This window comes from Heliangelus exortis, chromosome 6, assembly GCF_036169615.1.
Source record: "Heliangelus exortis chromosome 6, bHelExo1.hap1, whole genome shotgun sequence".
NCBI classification, from domain to species: Eukaryota; Metazoa; Chordata; class Aves; order Apodiformes; family Trochilidae; genus Heliangelus; species Heliangelus exortis.
This window is the reverse complement of record NC_092427.1, coordinates 19,289,742-19,308,869: the sequence shown is the minus strand read 5'-3', so window position 1 is coordinate 19,308,869 and position 19,128 is coordinate 19,289,742. Positions and strand designations below refer to the sequence as shown.

Genomic DNA, 19,128 nt, shown 5'->3' with positions numbered 1-19,128 from the left:
ACAACAGCCAAGGTCCAAAATTTCTTTCAAAAAGAAGCAAACCCCAGCCAACTACAAACAGGTTCCAGTACAATGGAAAACACTGATGGTTTTCATAACAGATTAACAATGAAGAACTTTCACCAGCTGAATACTCTTTACAGATAATTTACATCATGGAATATTCACTATTAGCTCTTATTGAAATAAATTACAAGTCTACTTACCCTTCTGAAAAAAAAAATGTAAATTACATCCACTGCTCATGTTAAGCAATACAGGTAAAACAATACTTTTTTTTTGGAAATGCAGATTGTGCAAGGAACACAAACAAAACTTTTCCTCACACACACACACCTCTTGGTACCTTAAAGGAGGGTATTACCACAGGACACTTGTGTCCTTTTCCAGATGATCAATTCAATATTCTAAAGTACTATATTTAATTTAAAGTACTAAATTTCATTTATATTTCTCAGTTCTTCCTCTACGGTATAAAACATTTTCTTTTTGATGAAGAATGCCACAGTACACAGTAAAAGAAAGGGGAAAATAAGCAGTGAAGGGTTGAAAACAACAGAAATAATGGAGAAGGAATGGCTTTTGTCAATTTGAAAGCCCTCAGCTAGCTGCATACATTCTTTAAGAGCAATAATTTTTTTGTGGTGTAAGAGTGCCACACAGCTCTGGTTCCTGCAGTGCCTCCCACCAACAATTTCAAAACTAATTCACTCCAGATGTCCTTCTGATCATCTAATCAGACATCAAAGGTACTCCACTGACAAGCTCCTGGGCTGATTAAGGGTGTTCTATATGTGTTCCACAGCAGAACCAGACACACAGTAATTGCTTTAAGAATAGATTCACCCGCATAAAGAATTCTTTTTTCAAAAACTCAGTGTTTGGAACTCCCCAGAAAAAATTACAGAAAATCCTTTCAAATCTCAGATCTTCAGTTCAGTTCAGCAGCAGTTAAATTATAAATATGAAATTTTTCCCAGAAAAAAATAAATTGCTTCCACAATTCAAATCCCTTGCTATTCCAAATGACAGTCTGAGACAACAGTGACTCAGGGAAGCAGTCTTGCCTCCACCCTGTGACATACATTGTAATACCTAAGATGTGTTTCCATCTCTACTTCTTTTGTCTAATTATTATACGTTAACAAGCACTGGATTTAAAGCATAACAAATATGCTTGAATGTGATTCTCCGTGACTGGAGAATCCTGAAGAATCACCACATTTCTCACATGGTATTTATTCTTCTCACAGCTCATCTCCCAGAACCATTTTACTATGGGAGAACTGAAATTCTTACACACACAAAGGAATCAGAAATAAAAACTACCAGGCTTAATAATAAAGCTGCATGGATTTATTATTATTTATGGATTTATGATTATGATGATTTATTATGAATCCTAATCTCTCCAGTAAACATACCAGAGAGAAGTTTTATTTTCTAAAATCAGACAGACCATAAGAGCCTCAGAAAATCATGGAACTGTTCAGACTGGAAAAGACTTTTAAGATCATCCAGTCCAATCTGTAAAGCTATTGCTACTAACCCAGCATTCCCTCATGGCAGTGCAGTCTCTTAGCTCCAGCCTTGTCAAAAATCAGTGGATCTATCCAAGTTATAGACAGCATTATTCTGCCACCATGTCAACAAAACCTTTTTTTGGCCTGCTTTTAAGTGGCCTGATGAGAGTAAGTAGTATTTCTGCCTTTTTCTTTTAATAAAATACCCACACATTTTTCAAGTATTACTGATGATTATCTCAAAGTCAGGCCTGGACTGTAATATATCCCTGTGTTTACATTTGTACATGGAAAAGTATGGAACAGGAACCTGGACCTGCATCCTTAAACATGCTCACATCATGCTAATCTGCCAGCACTTCATCAGGAAGGCAAACACATTGCAAACACATCAACTAGCCAGAAGAGCCAGGGGAAGTTTCCACCCTTTTTTATCAAGGGCTTGAAACATAAAAATGTTCTGATTACATATGAATCTTTTTCAGAATTGCAAATTATATGCCCACAATGCATAAAATAGTCTATTGAGTCACATACAGGTAAAATTTGAAATTCCATTGAACTAGTGGAATAACTCTTCAATTGATTCAGCATCTCACTATATTTTTATGTACAGATCAATGCAATTTAATCAGGCACTCCCATTAACTCCAAGTTAACCAAAGTATTTATTAGGAAACATGCAACTATAAAAGAAAAAAAATAAAGTCATGCAGAATGTAGCATCCCCATAAATAATCAACAAGTTAGGAGGGTGACACCTGAATATAATCAGAATTAATGCAAAACTCCCGCCAACTTAAGCAGGACCACAATTCTCCATTTAAAACTCTTGACAGATCCAGACTTAAGATAGTAGGGAAGTGTGTTCCTGAGCAAAAAGAGAGAGAAGCAGAAGAAATGAGACGAAGGAGAGAAGCAGCTCTAGGAAAAAAAGTTCAGAAGTTTTAATTATACCATGGCAATTACTACCTGGACAAACTGTATTTAACAAAAGCAGCAAAATGTTTTCTGCTCCCCAAAAGTTCAAAACACCAAACCAACAGAACCCAGCAATTCACACTTTCTGCCTTGCTCCGTTCTCTTTATCAGAGTTGAAGCTCAGGTAGAGGGATCCAGCCAGGGACTTTTGAGTTAGTGCAGAGAACCTGAAACTGCAGCTCCTCTCAGCAAGCTGGTGGCAAGTGGTGAGCAAGTTTTAAGTGGCCAAAGGATGCTCCCTACCTCTGAAAGGCCTCCACCATCTCAAGCATGGCCAGGGCTGTATGGTTATAACTAGACAGAAGAGCTTAACAGTTGCCTTCACTAACAAATACATTTTCTTCAATAAGATTCAGATTGAATAGGATTCAGATTCAATTCAGATGTTTTATTATCCTTTTTTTCCCCCCTGATCATAGTCTCTAAATTTTTCAGTGGTAGCTACCATGGTAAGGAAGTGGAGGTCTGGATGAAAAAAACTCCAATTTTTTACCATCTGTTAAACAACTTCCAGTCTGAGAGAACAGATGCTGGACTTCACTATCATTTTTTTATTTATCTAGAAGTATTCTGTTAATTGGGGCTAAAGTGACAGCTAAGACAAAATAAGTGTCAATAAACTATGGAAGAACAAGCTCAAATTATGCTCAAAGTACCTGGTCTCAAAAAAGATTTTGTAATTTTGGTAATCATCACATGGCATGAAAAAAAAAAAAAAAGAAAGAAAAAAAAGGAAAAAAAAAAAAGAAATCTTCCTTTGAATGAACAGGACATCTGTTCATTCAGAACAGAATATATGTTCTGCTTATATTCTATAAATACTATGAGCAGCTCAAATGGTTCATCATGTTCATCCAGTTCACCTGAACTGAACAGCATTTTTCTTATGTTACTGTTTTATGTGTCCTGCAACCTTCTAGAGATAAATCTGTGCTGTCTTCAGAGATTCATATAATCACCTCTCAATAACCTGATCAGCTAATGGTGTTTCAATACATACTCTATAAAACAGCATGTAGTGCAAAAATGAGTATTTCTACATAGAACCAAACTGCCAGTTCCACATGTGCCAAACACCAAAATGCCAGAAGTGCCCAAACTTAATTAAGCTACCTATGTAAGTCAGTGTGAATTACAAAGTGATTGCTAAAATAATTGTAGCATAAATACAGACTTAATTTTTTCTACATGCACTGAAAACTGTTTAATCTACCAACTACTCTGATTTTTAAAACTTACACATGACTGAAAGGAAGAAAAAAAAAAAAAAAAGTACCCAATTGTGACAAAGGAAATTCAGTAGTGATTTTAAATTTCCAGCAGCAATATACAGAACAAATTGATTTTCTCTAAATACTGCTTTACCACATGCATAAAAGAGCATCACTATATTCAGTAGTTTGTGCCATGTTTTTTCATGCCAGATATCGATTCTTCCCCATGTTTTAAAAGAATCTGTAACTAATTTAACCTATGTTAATTAAGCTTTCTGTGCTTCCCCAAACATTATGCCAAAGCATATTTCAGTATGATTGATGATGAGAGTTTTAGAAATGTCACAAGAATAAGAACTGGTGTAATATATTTTGCTGTATATATATATATATACATACATATATGTATATATATACTGCTGTAACAATATATTACTATATATTTTTGCTTTAACAACAAAAACTTTCAAACTTCTGGGTCTTTTTTCTCCCCACTTACATTACATTTTTAAAAATTTGAGAGCCTTCTCCACTTATTATCTGTCCAGCTTTTCCTGTTACCTCTATAGCTGATGGAGGGATGCTCTGTGTTTTGGGCATAGTGAATTCCTTTAGGCCTAGAGGATTCTTGTGTACAGATGCAACTCAGTGAAGCACAGTGAGGTTTTAGCCTTCAACTATAATTGCAGTCCTTACATTAGCATAAAATGCACTTGTCATCACTAACATTATATGTTACAAAAAAAAACCAACCCCAAACTGTTCTCTGATGGTCAAAACAAAACATTTAAAACAACAAAATTTCACCAATTTTTCCACACATTTCCCTGGTTATAAAATATCAGAGGTCAGCATTACATACTGACATAATCACTTAAGTTCCACATTTATCAGCTTTGCAAAGAGATTAAGATCTGCACTGCTAACCACTTACTCAACCACTTAACTTCCTAAATCAGTATTTCATTAACATGTAAGTGCTTGCATCAAGAAAAACCTCTTGGTGCAAACAGGTCTGACAAATGACAAAGGACTCTAACAAAGTTCAGCCCCTTGTAACATCATAATGTACTTGGACAGTCAGTAGCACTTTTAAAATTGCACCACATAGCAACTAACACAAACCACTGCAAAATAAGATGCATGCTAAATATTGAGATGCACACATATTTGGCCATGCTAAGAGAAACAATGAACAGTAGATTAAAATCCTAGGCTGGCCTTTAGAACTGAGACCCATAAACATAATCTATACTGTAGCCATCTGGCTTTCTGTTTACTTATCTCATTCAAATGAATTTAACTAGAGGTATGGTCCAAAAAACATCTTCAGCTGAAAATGTTCCCACCTTCAGGATACGTTTCTGAGTGCCCAGTTCTTTCCTTCCACTCCCTATTGTGCCAATACGGCCATTTGTGGAATCTTGCTATAAATTAGTTGAGAACTAGGCTGAAATGTTCCCCTCCCACCAAACAATGTGGCTGGGGGGTTCTGAGTGGTTTTATGTTTTGGAACAAAGCAGTGACAGACTGGTTTATACAATTGGGAACAGAGTGAACTGCACCATTGTACAGGCAAGCTAAAGGTGAAACAGTATAAATTTCACAAATAAATGAAAGCAGGCACAACTGCACCACCATTTAAGCCAGCACTCATTTGGCAGGAACACAGAAGCAGACCCACCAGAGCTTTCTAGGCAAACATCCAGTCTATGAAAAAGCTCCATCCTGCATGATACCCTTATGTATCCCAGCTGACATTCAGAGATTCTAAAGAATTTCATCTTTTTAGAAGTAATATAGGAACACCTTCCCCAAACACAAAGCTTCAGGTTTTAAAGTTGCAAAGTGAAAAAGGTGTCCCAAGTGTGACCAAAACAGTATTATTTTTAGAAATTTGAAGACAGCCTGTTAAATAACATCCGGTCATCTGATTAAAAGTTACTTCTTCATCATTAGTTGTATCTTTACACTCATATTTAGCATATTCTGTTTGAAAATAAATTTCCACTCAGAAGGGAATAATCAAGTTTTAAAATAGAAAAGGGAGAGAAAGAAGAGACCATGCAGGGAAGTAGCAGGGTGCCAAAGGAAGACAGAAACACCATTAGAAAAAAAAGGAAGTGAAGCATATTAAAGGGGAAGTCCATTGCTACAAGTTCAGTTCCATTCCAGTGCCTTAAGTCACCACTGGTCTTCGTGTAAAACTCTTATTAAAAAAGAAAAAAAAAAAAGAACAACTGTCAATATTATCTAAAATAACCACTTTGTCCAGAGGGGATTCTCTCCTTCACAGAAAATGAGTATTATACACTTTGCCTTAGATTCAAATTCAAACAAAGCTTATAAAACTGCTATATACCAACAAGTAAAAACGATTTTGCTCTTAAAAATAAGGTGAGCTACATGACACCTACTGCCACAAAATTCTTGACACTGTGGTCACTGGGATGAGAAGCACTTGGGTGAAAGTCAGGTGGTGGGCCCAAAGCTGGATCACTACTTCTTCGTACAAGAAGAGGTGTGCCTAAAAGACAAAAACAAGAGCAATGGTTCAAGGGTGCTACAGGAACACAAGGTAAAACTTCATGATTTAACTAAGCAAGGTGTACAGCACTTGCATTTAAGTTCATATGTGGCTATATCCATCTGGGAAATTACTAGATTTGATGGTGGAGGCGTGCCATTAAGTACTTATTAAACTGAAGAACTTAAGAACATTTTAAGCTCTGTTATACAGACTTCCATCCCTGAGCTGCTAAATTAGGTGAAAACTCTTGACAAACAGGAAAAAACAGCACCTTTTCTAAAAAATAAAATGAGCTGAATGTGTCTGTGACTACATGGATGATCAAGTTCTGACAGGATACTCATGTGCTTGACCTAATGGAGAACTGAACACAGAAGAACTGGGCTGCTCTTGTTAGTTCTACAACTGGAAGTTGTTAACTAAATCAGACCATGGTCTAAAACTTTTTACTGCCTACTAAACACAGGTCTCATCGTGCTGTTCTCCACTAACCCACCAAATTAGGATCTCACACTCTTGTTTTCAACTGTTCTTAACTTTCACCTGGTTTATGTCCAAAAGCCACACTGAGCAACTACGTGCCTTCCCACATGTATAACCTGTATGGAAGGTGGCTTTGAATCTGATGTTATGACCACATATATACCTTGTCAAAAATTTTATTTCCATCTGCTCACAAGATGAAATAGCCCTTCGCTACTACTACCATGCCATCCTAACCTGAGGCATGTAAATAACAGAGCAGGCACAGGTTTTTAGATACAGAGACAACCGAAAGATAAATGGACAGCTCCTTATGTTGAATCATTTAGCATCTATGCCTTGAGCTGGCTCTGCAGAGACAGCCTAAATAAGGATATAAAGAGGAGAGGGGCAAGAGGTTTTATTCTCAGTAGATCTGCCTCTCACTACTGTCTGCACAATACCCAGGGAACAGCTACAGGCAGATGCAGCTATTTCAGAGAAGCTGTAGTGTAGACTAAAGAAGCTCTTGCAGGTGTCTCCAATTAGACTCCCCAACTATTCCTGCCTATGAACATGCTGTCTGGGAATAACCTTAAAGACAAGTCAGCAACTTCTAGGGACACAGCGGTCCAATTAGCAGAATATGCTATAAAACAGTCCCTTGCATAACTTCCAGGTAGGGCATTACAACTTTCTAATATGAGAGAGGAATTTCTCACATTAGCCAAATTAAACAAAAATTACTTTTTTTTCCCTGAAAAATCTTTCAAAATTAAATTTATCCACAGGCAAACAACAACAAAAACCAAAACAGAACAAAAAAACAAACAAACAAACAAAAAAACAAACCCAAAACAAAACAAACCTGAAGAGAACATTGGTCTAAGATAATAATTTTTCAAACGCTGCAAGTGAATGAAAATAATAACTGTCAGTCTTAATATTAATTACAATGGCTGGGAGTGATGGCAGCCATAACTACTAGATCTATAAGAGAAGTTTGAATGTGTACCAGTTTCCCCTTTAGAGAAATTCTAACAAAACTGGAGTGACTGTACCACACTCCCTCTCAGAACGAATTTGTAATTACAGCTGGAATAAATACCAACACCTGATGCTGGGAACACTCAGAGAATCTAATGCTCTTACCCTTCCTCATAGCAAGCAAAGCAGATAAGCCTTCTTATCTCCATATATGCTTGAAATCAGGAAGAAAAACAAATGTAAGGCTTAAATTTCTGTCCTGGTATTGAAGGTATGCTTAGAAATCAAAAAGTGAATATATTTTTGTTGCAAGCGATTATCTTCCTGATATCAAGAGCTATGCATGTTTTTATAAGGCGACAGGAAAGGGAAGAAAGGGATTGATCACCAAATTTATCCATTTTGTTTGATTTTCCAAAGGTGTATGTTGGTCAAAAAAACCTAAACATCTCCATCAAATATTCCTGTTCTTCACATGGTGCCAAAGAGAACTTTTTGGCAATACAACTCCACCAAAATCACTTATATCAAGCTCACGCCTTCTCCCAAAGCCAACACTCTGAACTGCTACAACCAACTCTTTGTTCCTCTGGCTGATAGAAATATTAAGTTCCTTATCACTGTGACTGCTGGGAGACAGGACCCTCACTTGTTCCAGGGCCTCCCAGACTCTGCAGTAGTTGCAAGATGTCTCCTGTACTGCACCATTCACATAATGCTGCTTCAGTAAGACAGGACCATACTTCAGCACTTCTGTTTGCTCCCTGTATTGACTCCTGCTCCTTGTACAAAAACAACTGGACTTTATGACTACTGCCTACAATGCTTTCTATTTTCTCACAATTTGTTATAAATTTTAAGGTCCTACAAATAATTTTCTTGTTGAGGAGAAAACAAGAGTTGGTGTTGTTTGTTTGATTGTTGGTTTTTTTTAATGTATTTCCTGACATGTAACATAATTTCTTGTACAGAGATATCACAAATCCCAACATCTCTGTGAATCAAGTCAGCTGAAGTCTTCAACTCAAGTTTCCCAGAGCAGTCTCCCTGGCCCTCACTGGTTTACCTGCAAACACCACAAAGACACTGGAGCCCAAAACCACCCTTTTATTAGGCCAAAGTAAATTGAACCAAAACGCCTTCTCTCATAAGGGAAAACAAATGGCAAGCAGGAAGATTAGATGAAAGACTTGATAAGAAGCAGTACTCTCCCCCTTAGTGGGGAGAATCACTCTCAAGAAACAGCAATTCTCAATGGCCCCTTAACTGATCAAATCTCTTTAATCTCCTCCCTTCTCTGCAGCTCAGGATGCTCCCTGTCATAAGAACACCCTCCCTGCCACTTCTAGCCTTCACTTCTCCCACAGACTCCTTTCTTTTTGCAGCCTCTCCCTGCCTTTTCTACACTGCACATGCAGGCCCCTTGAAAGCCAAGCTCACTCTCTTGAATTCCAGAGCAGAGAAACCTCTCCTAATCCCACTGCCCAGAACTCAGTCTGACTCAGGAATCAGACTACGTCCATTATACACACATAACTCAAATTTGTTCATCAGTTTTCATTTGCAATGGATGAAATGTCATGAAAACCAATCACTGACAACATTTATTAAAGACAGAATATGGACAGTTTTGTTTACTTATGAGATTCTGTCAGCTGTTTTTTGGTTTTTTCTTCTGTCAGGAAACAGATTTTCTCCTTACCACTTTCCTTTTGTCATTCTGTGTTTCCACACTATTCTACTCATGCTATTGCATTTGTGCTGAACATTTATAACAACCAGTGCAGTATCAAGTAGAAGACCTTTCCCTGCCTTTTCAATTCATCTTTTCCCTGAACGATGAGGCACAGAAAAAGACCTCCCTTCTGCATACCAAAACAATCATACAAACTCATTATTTACAAGAACCACTACTCTGCCAGAGTAGCACTTTGTGTTTTAAACTTAGGAACTCAGTTATAAAAGCCTGGTTGTCCTCATCTTGCTGCATCAGTAACTTACAATACCTTTTCTTATATCACAGCACTTTCTAAGCACACATGGAAATCTCAGACTCATTCACAAAACACATCCTCTGACAAAGCTGACAAGAAAAAGTTCTGTGGTTTTCCTTTCTTAAAGGAAACTTAGTATCATTTAGCTTCAAGTCATATAGATCAATCTTTTGCTTTTGCTAACAACACCCAGAAAAATCAGTGTCTACACAAATTCATGGCTAAGTGTATTTTCCCCAAATTCTCATGTTTTGGAAATACGTTTTTTAACCATAAGTATGATTGAAACAAGCATATGGGAGGAATTACAATTAGCACTTAGGTTTAAATTGATTACATTAAAAAAAAAACCAAACACAAAAACCCAGAAGAGGATTACTGCCATTTATGCACATTTAAAGACTTAAAATTTTACTCCAGCCTTTTCACAGATACAGATGAGCATTTGAGGCTGGGATGGTGCAGACTAACCACAAATGATGGGTTTAGCACCATGCAACCTCAAATAAATAACGTAAGGTTTGGAGTCCAGATCAGGGGAAATTTGGATATCCAGCTCCACACCCTGGGGTCCCCCTAAACACTTCACAGTCTCTAGGCTCTCAGTTCTAGCATCAAATTCGATGCATCAGTTTTAGACACCCAGGGTGACCACTACCACAAAAGAAGTTTACTCAAACCTTTCCTTAATTTCACTCTTTTGCTCCAAAGTCTCCTTGCTCAGGAAAGCACAATTCACCTCAAGGATGAAATCCTTTTATTTTTTTAGATTGCAGTTTACTAATACAGGGCCAAATTCAGATAACTGCTATAGACAACATCACCCATCAGCATGAAAATGCTGATGGGTGATGTTGTCTATAGCAGTTATCTGAGGAGGCTTTGCTATCTCTAATGCAGTGAAATTATGTACTAAAAATTTATTTTAGCATTGCTTTGACTGCAAACACTCCTGGATGACTTTTGGATAAGCTGAAAAGTCAGGGAACGTAGGAAATTGAAGTACATGCATTGCCACTGCATCAGTGGCAACAAACATTCTATCAGTTTTGGTTGTTTTTTCCAGATAACAGGGAAAAATTATTTTAGAGGAGAACAAAAGATACACTTGGACAGAATACCGCAAGTGGGTAGAAAGAGATTTAGAATAAATCACACAGTTAAAGTCATAATTCTAAATTCTGTTACTGCATAGAAAAATGATGACTATTATGGGAAAAAAACAGCCCAGTAAGTGTGTTTCAAGTTATCAACTGTTAAAGGCCATACCAATGACATTTACTCTGCTGCCTCCTTCCAAATTACACTTGCCTGGACAAGTGTAATTTTTTTCTCACCTGCATGTGCCTCAAAATATTTTTTAGAGCTCCTTCTTTGCAAATCACAACGAAATTTCAAGTCAGAACTGAAAAAAAACCCCATAAATTCTATATGGATATCCACACAAACACGAATTGTGCTTTCCCATAGACAATTATTAGACAGGCTGGAAAATCTCTGAGCAGACACAACAAAAACAACCATCACTTAAACCAGAAGGTCAGAATGACTTTTTAAATGGTCCTGTTGTGAAACAGTTCAGGCACTGGAAATAAAATATTACAAGCAAGATATTAATTTATGTGTAAATATGAGAATGGCCATTAATATGCCTGTTTATCTTCTTTTTATCAGCAAATGTTCAAGTTAATAGGCATACAAACAGTTCTGTCAGCATTTTTTAAGAGCACTAAGCCATCAGACTGGATAAATTTGGTTACTCTCAGATTTATGGTTTACCACTGCCTGAGGCATCATGTAATGGTTTTACCATGTACTTAAAATGTAGCCGACATTAGCTTGTACATTCTACATTGTGACAGGAGTGTACCACTTCTTTTTTATCATAGAATCATAGAATCCTAGGGGTTGGAAGGGACCTCGAAAGATCATCTAGTCCAACCCCCCCTGCCAGAGCAGGGCCCCCTAGAGTACATCGCCTAGGAACGTGTCCAGGCGGGTTTTGAATGTCTCCAGTGAAGGAGACTCCACAACCCCCCTGGGCAGCCTGTTCCAGGGCTCCGTCACCCTTACAGTAAAAAAATTTTTCCGGATATTCAACTTGAACCTCCTATGCTCCAATTTATTATTTTAGTTTTTTTAATATGTAATGCTCTGATTATGTAACTTTTATGTTTAAAGCTAACTCAAATTGTACTGATAGGTGCTATTACAAGAAGCTGTGTATTCTTTCCAAAGTACATACTGCACTTAATAAATTCCTATGGATACAAGATTAGATAATATACCTAGGATATTAACTGGGATAATGTAACAGTTAACACAATTGGCTTACATCTATCTATAAACAGTTGAAAATCCATTTCCAACAAGCTCTTTCTTTTACATAATTACCCAGTGCAGAACAAAGTATTACCCTATCACTCCAAATGAAGCATAATTTTTACAAAGATAAAAAAAAGCAATTACCTACAAGTAAAACTCAGTAAACATCTTAAACAGAGATTATTTTGGGGTGGTGTTCATGGATGCCATAGATTTCAAAAGAATTATTTTCTCTGGTTGCATGAATTATAAACATATGAAGTCAGATTTCAGCTCAGAAGCACAAGAACCATTTTCAGGTTTATGACTGCAATGAATTTTCTTTGGTCTTGTCATTGCAAGAAATCATGCCAAAGGAAACAACTACAATGTATTTACATACACTATTTCAATCATTAAATTAAACTAGATGCCATTTTCAGGATCAAAATCCACATCCATATGAAAGAAAAAGTTAACCACTTCTCATCTTATGGGACTATGTATCTACAGAAGACATACAAGTAATACTGCTACTTGCTCCCTTTTTCAAAATTTCTCTTTAAAAGCTTCCAGTTGAAGGTCAGGGTTCAGCTTAGATTTTAATCAGGTATTTTTTTCCTACAGGCAAGGGCACAACACACATTAGATCCAGAGTAATTTCAGAATCTTCTCACATTTATCAAAGCACTGCTCCTATTTTAAGCTCCTCATGAGACTGACAGGGAGCACAGAGAGTTACCAGAGTGTTGGGAGCTCCATGACTCCACTCCAAAGGGTCTTGCAGATATCTATCTATCTATCTGCAGATACTGTTAGGAAGAAACAAGACAACACCACGTGGAAGAGACCAGGAAAAAGGGCAGGAGCTGCAGGAGAATTCTGCTGGTGCAACAATTAATCTCCTCACAACAGGGAGTTGTGATTTTTTTTTTTCACAACCCAAGCTCTAGCAAAATGTGCAACTCTTATCCTTGCTGGGCAGACTGATGAGGAGCTTCGTGAGAATACTCTATTACCAACAAAAATCAGGACTCCCTGCTATAGGCTGGGCTTTCTCTTCTTCTCCAGGTGAAACATCTTTGTGAATTGCACCATTATGAACCTATTGACTGATGCACAGTCTCCAACTTCCAGACTTAGACCCAAGATTAAAACTTAGAGCAGCCTTAAAGATGTAGCGTTTTTAAAGTATCATCTGGGAAAAAAAAAGAGTCAATTTCTGTTACATTAGAATTTCCAAACATGCCTATTCCAAGCTGTCTGGTTTGGGGTTTTTGTTTTGAGTTTTTAAAATGTAATCTCTTTTAAATGGCATTCAGATGGAAATTTAATATATTCAGATATACGTAAAGATCTGTCATCTTAGTGATGTCCAGACACACCAAAAAACACCACCTTATTAAACAGACTGGGTTTTTTAAGCAGTGTATTATCTGAAATTACAGAATTTAAATCCATCATTTTAGGCTCATATATCCTGTAAGATTTTAAAACTAATAGATCTTAGACTCTTGTACCAGGTTTTCATTCAGGTTGAAAGGTGAAAACAAGCATTTCTTCTGCTTCTATTCCCAGCCCATTTCTCAACTTCAAATGAAATAGTGAACTTCAATAGTTGAATATACTGACACACAAAAAATGTTCTATGCACCTACAAAATCACGGAATCATAGAATGTTAGGGGTTGGAAGGGATCTCAAAAAATCATTGCCAGAGCAGGATCAGAGTAAATAACACAGAAACACGTCCAGGTGGGTTTGAATGTCTCCAGAGAAGGAGACTACACAACCTCCCTGGGCAGCCTGTGCCAGAGCTGCCACCCTCACAGTGACAAAGCTTTTCCTTATGTTTACACAGAACCTCCTGGGAGGCAGCACAGGTCACAGTGCCAAAAGCTGGTTTAAGACTTCAGCTTCAGCCAACATAAGTTAGAGATACCTATGCACAAATACAGGTCACTTTTCCACAGTTCAACCATTTAATTTTCTTCAAAACTTTGGAAGTTTAACTGTACATCTTCAGTATCACTTTGGTAGCATTTTGTTGTTAGTAGGAGAATATTAAAATAATTTTTAAAATATAATTAATGGCATTTTAAGGACTACCACAAATTACAGTACTAGTATAGGTTTCTGTATTATTTAAGTATGACCTCTGTTTTATATAACTGATCTAAATTAAGAACCTTTTCTATTTTGAACTTTCCTTAAATAAAAAGAAAAAAAGAAGTCATATCATGACTACTTTCTGTTCTGGACATGGTGAAGCAATTTTAGTTTAAAATTTCAAACTTTTTCCTACCAATATGAAAAGACATTAACATACAAGAGTGAAAATTCCTGAACTGGAAACTGCTGGTAAACTTCAAATAATTTAGAATAAGAATAGCTATGTTGGGTCCACCTCACCCATTATTCTGCAATTAGCAGTAGGAAGAAACACTCAGGGAGAGAGCACAATTGATGTTGTATCCTACTAGCTTGCAAAAAATTATATTTAAAAGATTTCCAAACCAAAGTGGCAAACCTCTATGTTTTAGGTCACTGATGAGCCACCTCCTGTGAATTTGTCTAATTCTACTCTAAGTTATTGATTTTAGCCCTGTAACAGTGAATTATACAATTTACTTGGATGCTTCACAAAAAAAAAAAAAAGTTAGTTTGGGGTTTTTTTGCTTTGCAATCTGTTAAACAATAATTTTGTTTGGTGCTCCTAGTTTTTACATAGCGAGTAAAACTAACAATCATTTTCTATGAATCTGTCTCAATATCTAAAAGGTAAGGTTACTATTTCTGTAGGGAAGTTTAAGAAAGACTCAATTCCAGGAGGAGAGTTGTCCCTTTTTGTGGGAGAGTTAAGGAAGAGTTGACCAAAATACTCTGCAGGATTCATCTTTCTAGTGAATATACTACATCCTTCCTTTACTTAATGTCTGCAGCAAACAGACTTCCCTCTAAGGAAGTAATGAGTTTCAACATATTGGGATGGAGGTGCAACTTTTGCCAACTATGTCCAGGAGTAGTAAATTTACAACTCTCCATTTTACTTGGATGATGTTCTAGATGTCTGTTGTGAGAAACAATCAAAATCTGAAGTGGCACTTCAAAGGAAAGAGATAAAATATTAACTACCAACTAAGGTTCTTGAAAGGGTAAATTAAATAGAAAGCAAAGAGAAAGAACTACAGGGCACTGGGCAAACTGACTTAACCACACAAGGAAACAAACTGATCACTACAATTCTTTAAAACCATATTAAACTCAATAATGCAGAGGAAAAAAAAAAAAAAAAATCTATCAAATACAGTGTTATCCTCATAAGACCTATGACAAAGAGCACAGAACAATGCTTGATGCACTACTATGACAGCAGCCTCCCAGTGCAGAGAAAGCACAAAGCTGTATTTGGTTAAGGAAACAAGTAGGATTTCTTCAAATCAAAGAAGACAGCAAATGCTTTTATAATGTTTCTTTTGAAACTTACCAATTTCAAAATGTTAATTTCCCTTGAATCATACAGGGTAGAATTATTGAGTGCATGTAGTAGATTCAGTGTACTGACTCCAATGAACAATCAGCCAAAAAACTGACATTGAAAGATGAACAGGATAATTTTAATGTAAGAAAAAGTGTCTTTCCTAAAGTGTTTCCATATCTTCCCAAGTCATGATCATGTGATTTCTTCTGCATTTAAAAAGATGCTGTCTCTATATCCATATTATCTCAACATCACCTTGAAAGAGGACTAACCAAATGTGTTTTTAAAATGCCCCCTGCTCTATTTACAATGCTGCCACTTCAAAGCAGATGAGAAAGTGACAGAAGCCTTTCCAGCCTCTGCAAGATGCAACATTCATATCCTGCAGTTGAAGCCCTATCAGACCTCTCAAAGGAGAAACTTCCAAAAACTCCTGGAAGAAGCCATTCTGCAGATACACTCTAGAAGGTAAGTAGGCAACAGTTCCTGAAACACAGCTCTAAAATGGAAAGCAACACTTGCTCACTGTATATATATTTAATCACATCCTTGTTCCCAAAGCAAGAACACCTTTTAAAAATTCTTTAGTTCTGTTAGCAAGTGTGAGCCAATTCAATAATCAGAGAAGCAGATTACTGAGGGTCATGCATTACTGACATCAATGCAGTCAACTCCTCCTTCTAGTTCTTCACTTACCTTCAATTTGCCTCTACTGGAAATAAGGACATATTTAAGGGAATTGTATAGAAAAAATAAAGGCAAAAGTCTTATAGTCTTAAGAACTGTAATCAATGATGTAAAATCTAGGAAACAATTACATTTCAGAATGCAGGCTGTGTTTACAGGACTGACAGGTAAAAAAAAAAAAAAAATCTTTCATTTACCTAGTAAAATAAAGCAATCTGAAAGATAACCATTGAGACAAATGTATTATATTTATGTTCTCTTATTTTAAGAGGCAAGCACATATTTTAACTTCAAATATATATTATTATTGCACTAAAAATAAATACAACCCCAACTATTTACACTTCTCCATATTTCCATCTCCTTTATACTCTATAGTAAAAGGATTCTATAAACACTAAGAAAACCTCACTATCTGATAGCTTACTGGTGAGTTCAAGAACTTTAACTGTCTTACATAAATTCTGTGAGGCTGAAATACTCTTCTCTCCAACCCTCAACAGAATGCTAGACACTTTAATAATTGGTTTTTTTAAAAAATATGGCTCAGAAGTATATGGAGAACAATCTCAGCTTTCTGAAACATGCTAGAATGTGTCTGCACTGTTATTTAAAGATATGTAATAAATGAAGTGGAAAACCATTCAACCACATTTAGCCACAAATATTTCCTTAATCAAGCTTACCAAAACCACAGCTAAAATATATACAATTTATGGCAAGAATAACTCCTGAGCATTGTTAATCTGCTAAATGCTGTCAGCTTTCTCCTTCTTTACAGACAGAAGGATAGATGATTCACCTTCAATCTTTTTTTGAAAACTTCTGTACCTAGTATCTAGGTGAGAATGTAGCCTGCTCTCAACCCAAGAAAATATCTTAAACTGCATTGTGTTCAACATACAAGACTCTAGATCTTTATAATTGAAAACCAGTGTCTGAACTCTTGGTCTTCCAGTCACACAGGGGACCAGATTTGCAGCACTTCACATGGTACCTTCTGATACAAGAGGGAATTAAGCAGAAACCTCTCTTAATCACAATTAACTCACCTGCAAGTCAGACAGGCAAACAGAGTATGCTCTGCAACTTCCACCGAGGCAAAGAGCTGAACTCTTTGCAACAAGCATCTCCTTCTTTCTACATCCCACCCCCAAAATGGGGCACTAGCTCAAAATCAGAAACAGTATTCACACCCAGCAGTTTTACACATTGCATTCTCATTCCTCAATAAAAATGCTGGTTGTTGTTTTTTTCCCAATGACTTTGTTATTTGAAATGAACTTTGCATTGGTTTCATCTTTTCTGCTCTCAGATTACAATGAAGGACTGTCAGCAACCTACCAAGCCAAAGCAAGGAGGAAAAAAGAGACCTTTAAAAGTATGAATGGGCATAACATACAGCAGGATACAAGACTCAGGTGGAAAATGCTCATGCTCAGTTGCAGTTTTCAGCACTGATTGTTCAAAAGCTGAGTTATGGCATTAAAAATTGTCTTCACTGAATCACCAAACAAATGGGGTGCTAAAAATGATTTAAAAATACATAAAATCACAATATAGACATAGTGAGAAAAGGCAAACAAAAGAAGAAAGTATCATATATTGCTGAAAAAAAGCCCAATACAAAACAGAAAATAACCATGCAAGATATACATACCTAGTTTAAGGGCAGAAGGAGTCACTTCAATCTCACCACCAATTGGCTGAAAAGCAGCAAGTTGAGCTGCTACTTCTGATTCAAAAGAGTCTGGGCTATTTCTGTCTGTCAAATCAGCACTGGTGCCATCAGTCTTATGGTGAGTTTCTTGCTCATCATAAACAGCAATCAGCTATCAAAACAAAACATAACACCATTTGTATATCCAAAGTATTCCCAAACTACTTTTAAAAAGAAGGAAAAAAAAAAAAAAAAAAAGGCAAAACTTACCCTTCATTTGGACAAGAATAACAATCTTATTTCAGAACAACTAACAATAAGCACAGAGATTCAAGAAAGGATGTGCATTTGTGTTTAAACAAATTAACTTCAACATGGCTTACACATATATATTTAGCACTGCCTCATGCTGATGTGCTTTCTGCGTGCAGCTACCATTCTGTCAGCATGCTACCAGCAGTGAGCATTCCAAAACAAGGAGGCTAAACATGCTTAAAAATGCAGAACAGCATTTAATACATGGCAGCTATACCGAGCAAGTTATATATTTTATTTCTCAGTACACAATAATTACATTCTAAGGACAAGATACATTGGGCACAGTAGCAGTGTAGAGTTTCCCTAATTGTCCAACTTTTGCCTCTGGAAGGATCAAAGTTTCTTTGTCCAGTTAGGGACACATAGACACACAGGTCTCTAACACACCATGTATTTACCATCTCCTTCCATCTCTCCTGCAGGCTTGCACCAGATACTTTGCTTCTGAAAACTCCCCGTCAGTCACTGACTCTTCCACAACTTCAGGCACACAGAAAGCTCAAGCTCATGCAACAACAGAGTGCCCATTCTGCTGTCCAAATTCACCTTAATGTTGACATGAAGAGGGTTTTTTACGAAAATCCTCATCTAACCTGGTCCTTCACAAAAATCTTCCTTTTGGACCCTAATAATACAAAGTGATCAGATAATGTGTATATAGCCTCATCAACAACTGACTCAGATACATGTGGCTTCCAGGAAAATAGTTAACTGTGTTATAGTTTTGAAAAAACATACAAACATATCAATTCCCAATGAATCGAACCAAATTAGAAGTCCTGCTGTCTCCACAAACACCCCAGAGCAGACTGAGAGGGTACCAGCAACAGTTTAAAGCACTTTTCCTGCCCTGCTACCTGATACAGCATAGTTTTTGTGCCATATAATGATACTGTCTAATAAGGATTGTACAACATACTTCATCTATTGATGATATTTCACTTTTTCTCAACTCTGTAGGATTACCCTGAAGTTTTTCATCGCTAAT

At 36.7% G+C, this 19,128-nt stretch overlaps 1 protein-coding gene across 5 annotated transcripts in view; it reads right to left on the bottom strand.

Moving 5' to 3' along the window:
* The window catches only part of PARD3B (par-3 family cell polarity regulator beta), a 375,207-nt gene that overhangs the window by 243,447 nt on the left and 112,632 nt on the right, over nt 1-19,128 (bottom strand). For all 5 annotated transcript variants that reach the window (XM_071747007.1, XM_071747008.1, XM_071747010.1 and 2 more), the window contains exons 3-4: nt 17,823-17,994; nt 6,136-6,245 (exon numbers count right to left, since the gene is read on the bottom strand). In XM_071747007.1, coding sequence (XP_071603108.1) covers nt 6,136-6,245; nt 17,823-17,994 — 282 coding nt within the window. The remainder of the gene's footprint in view (nt 1-6,135; nt 6,246-17,822; nt 17,995-19,128) is intronic.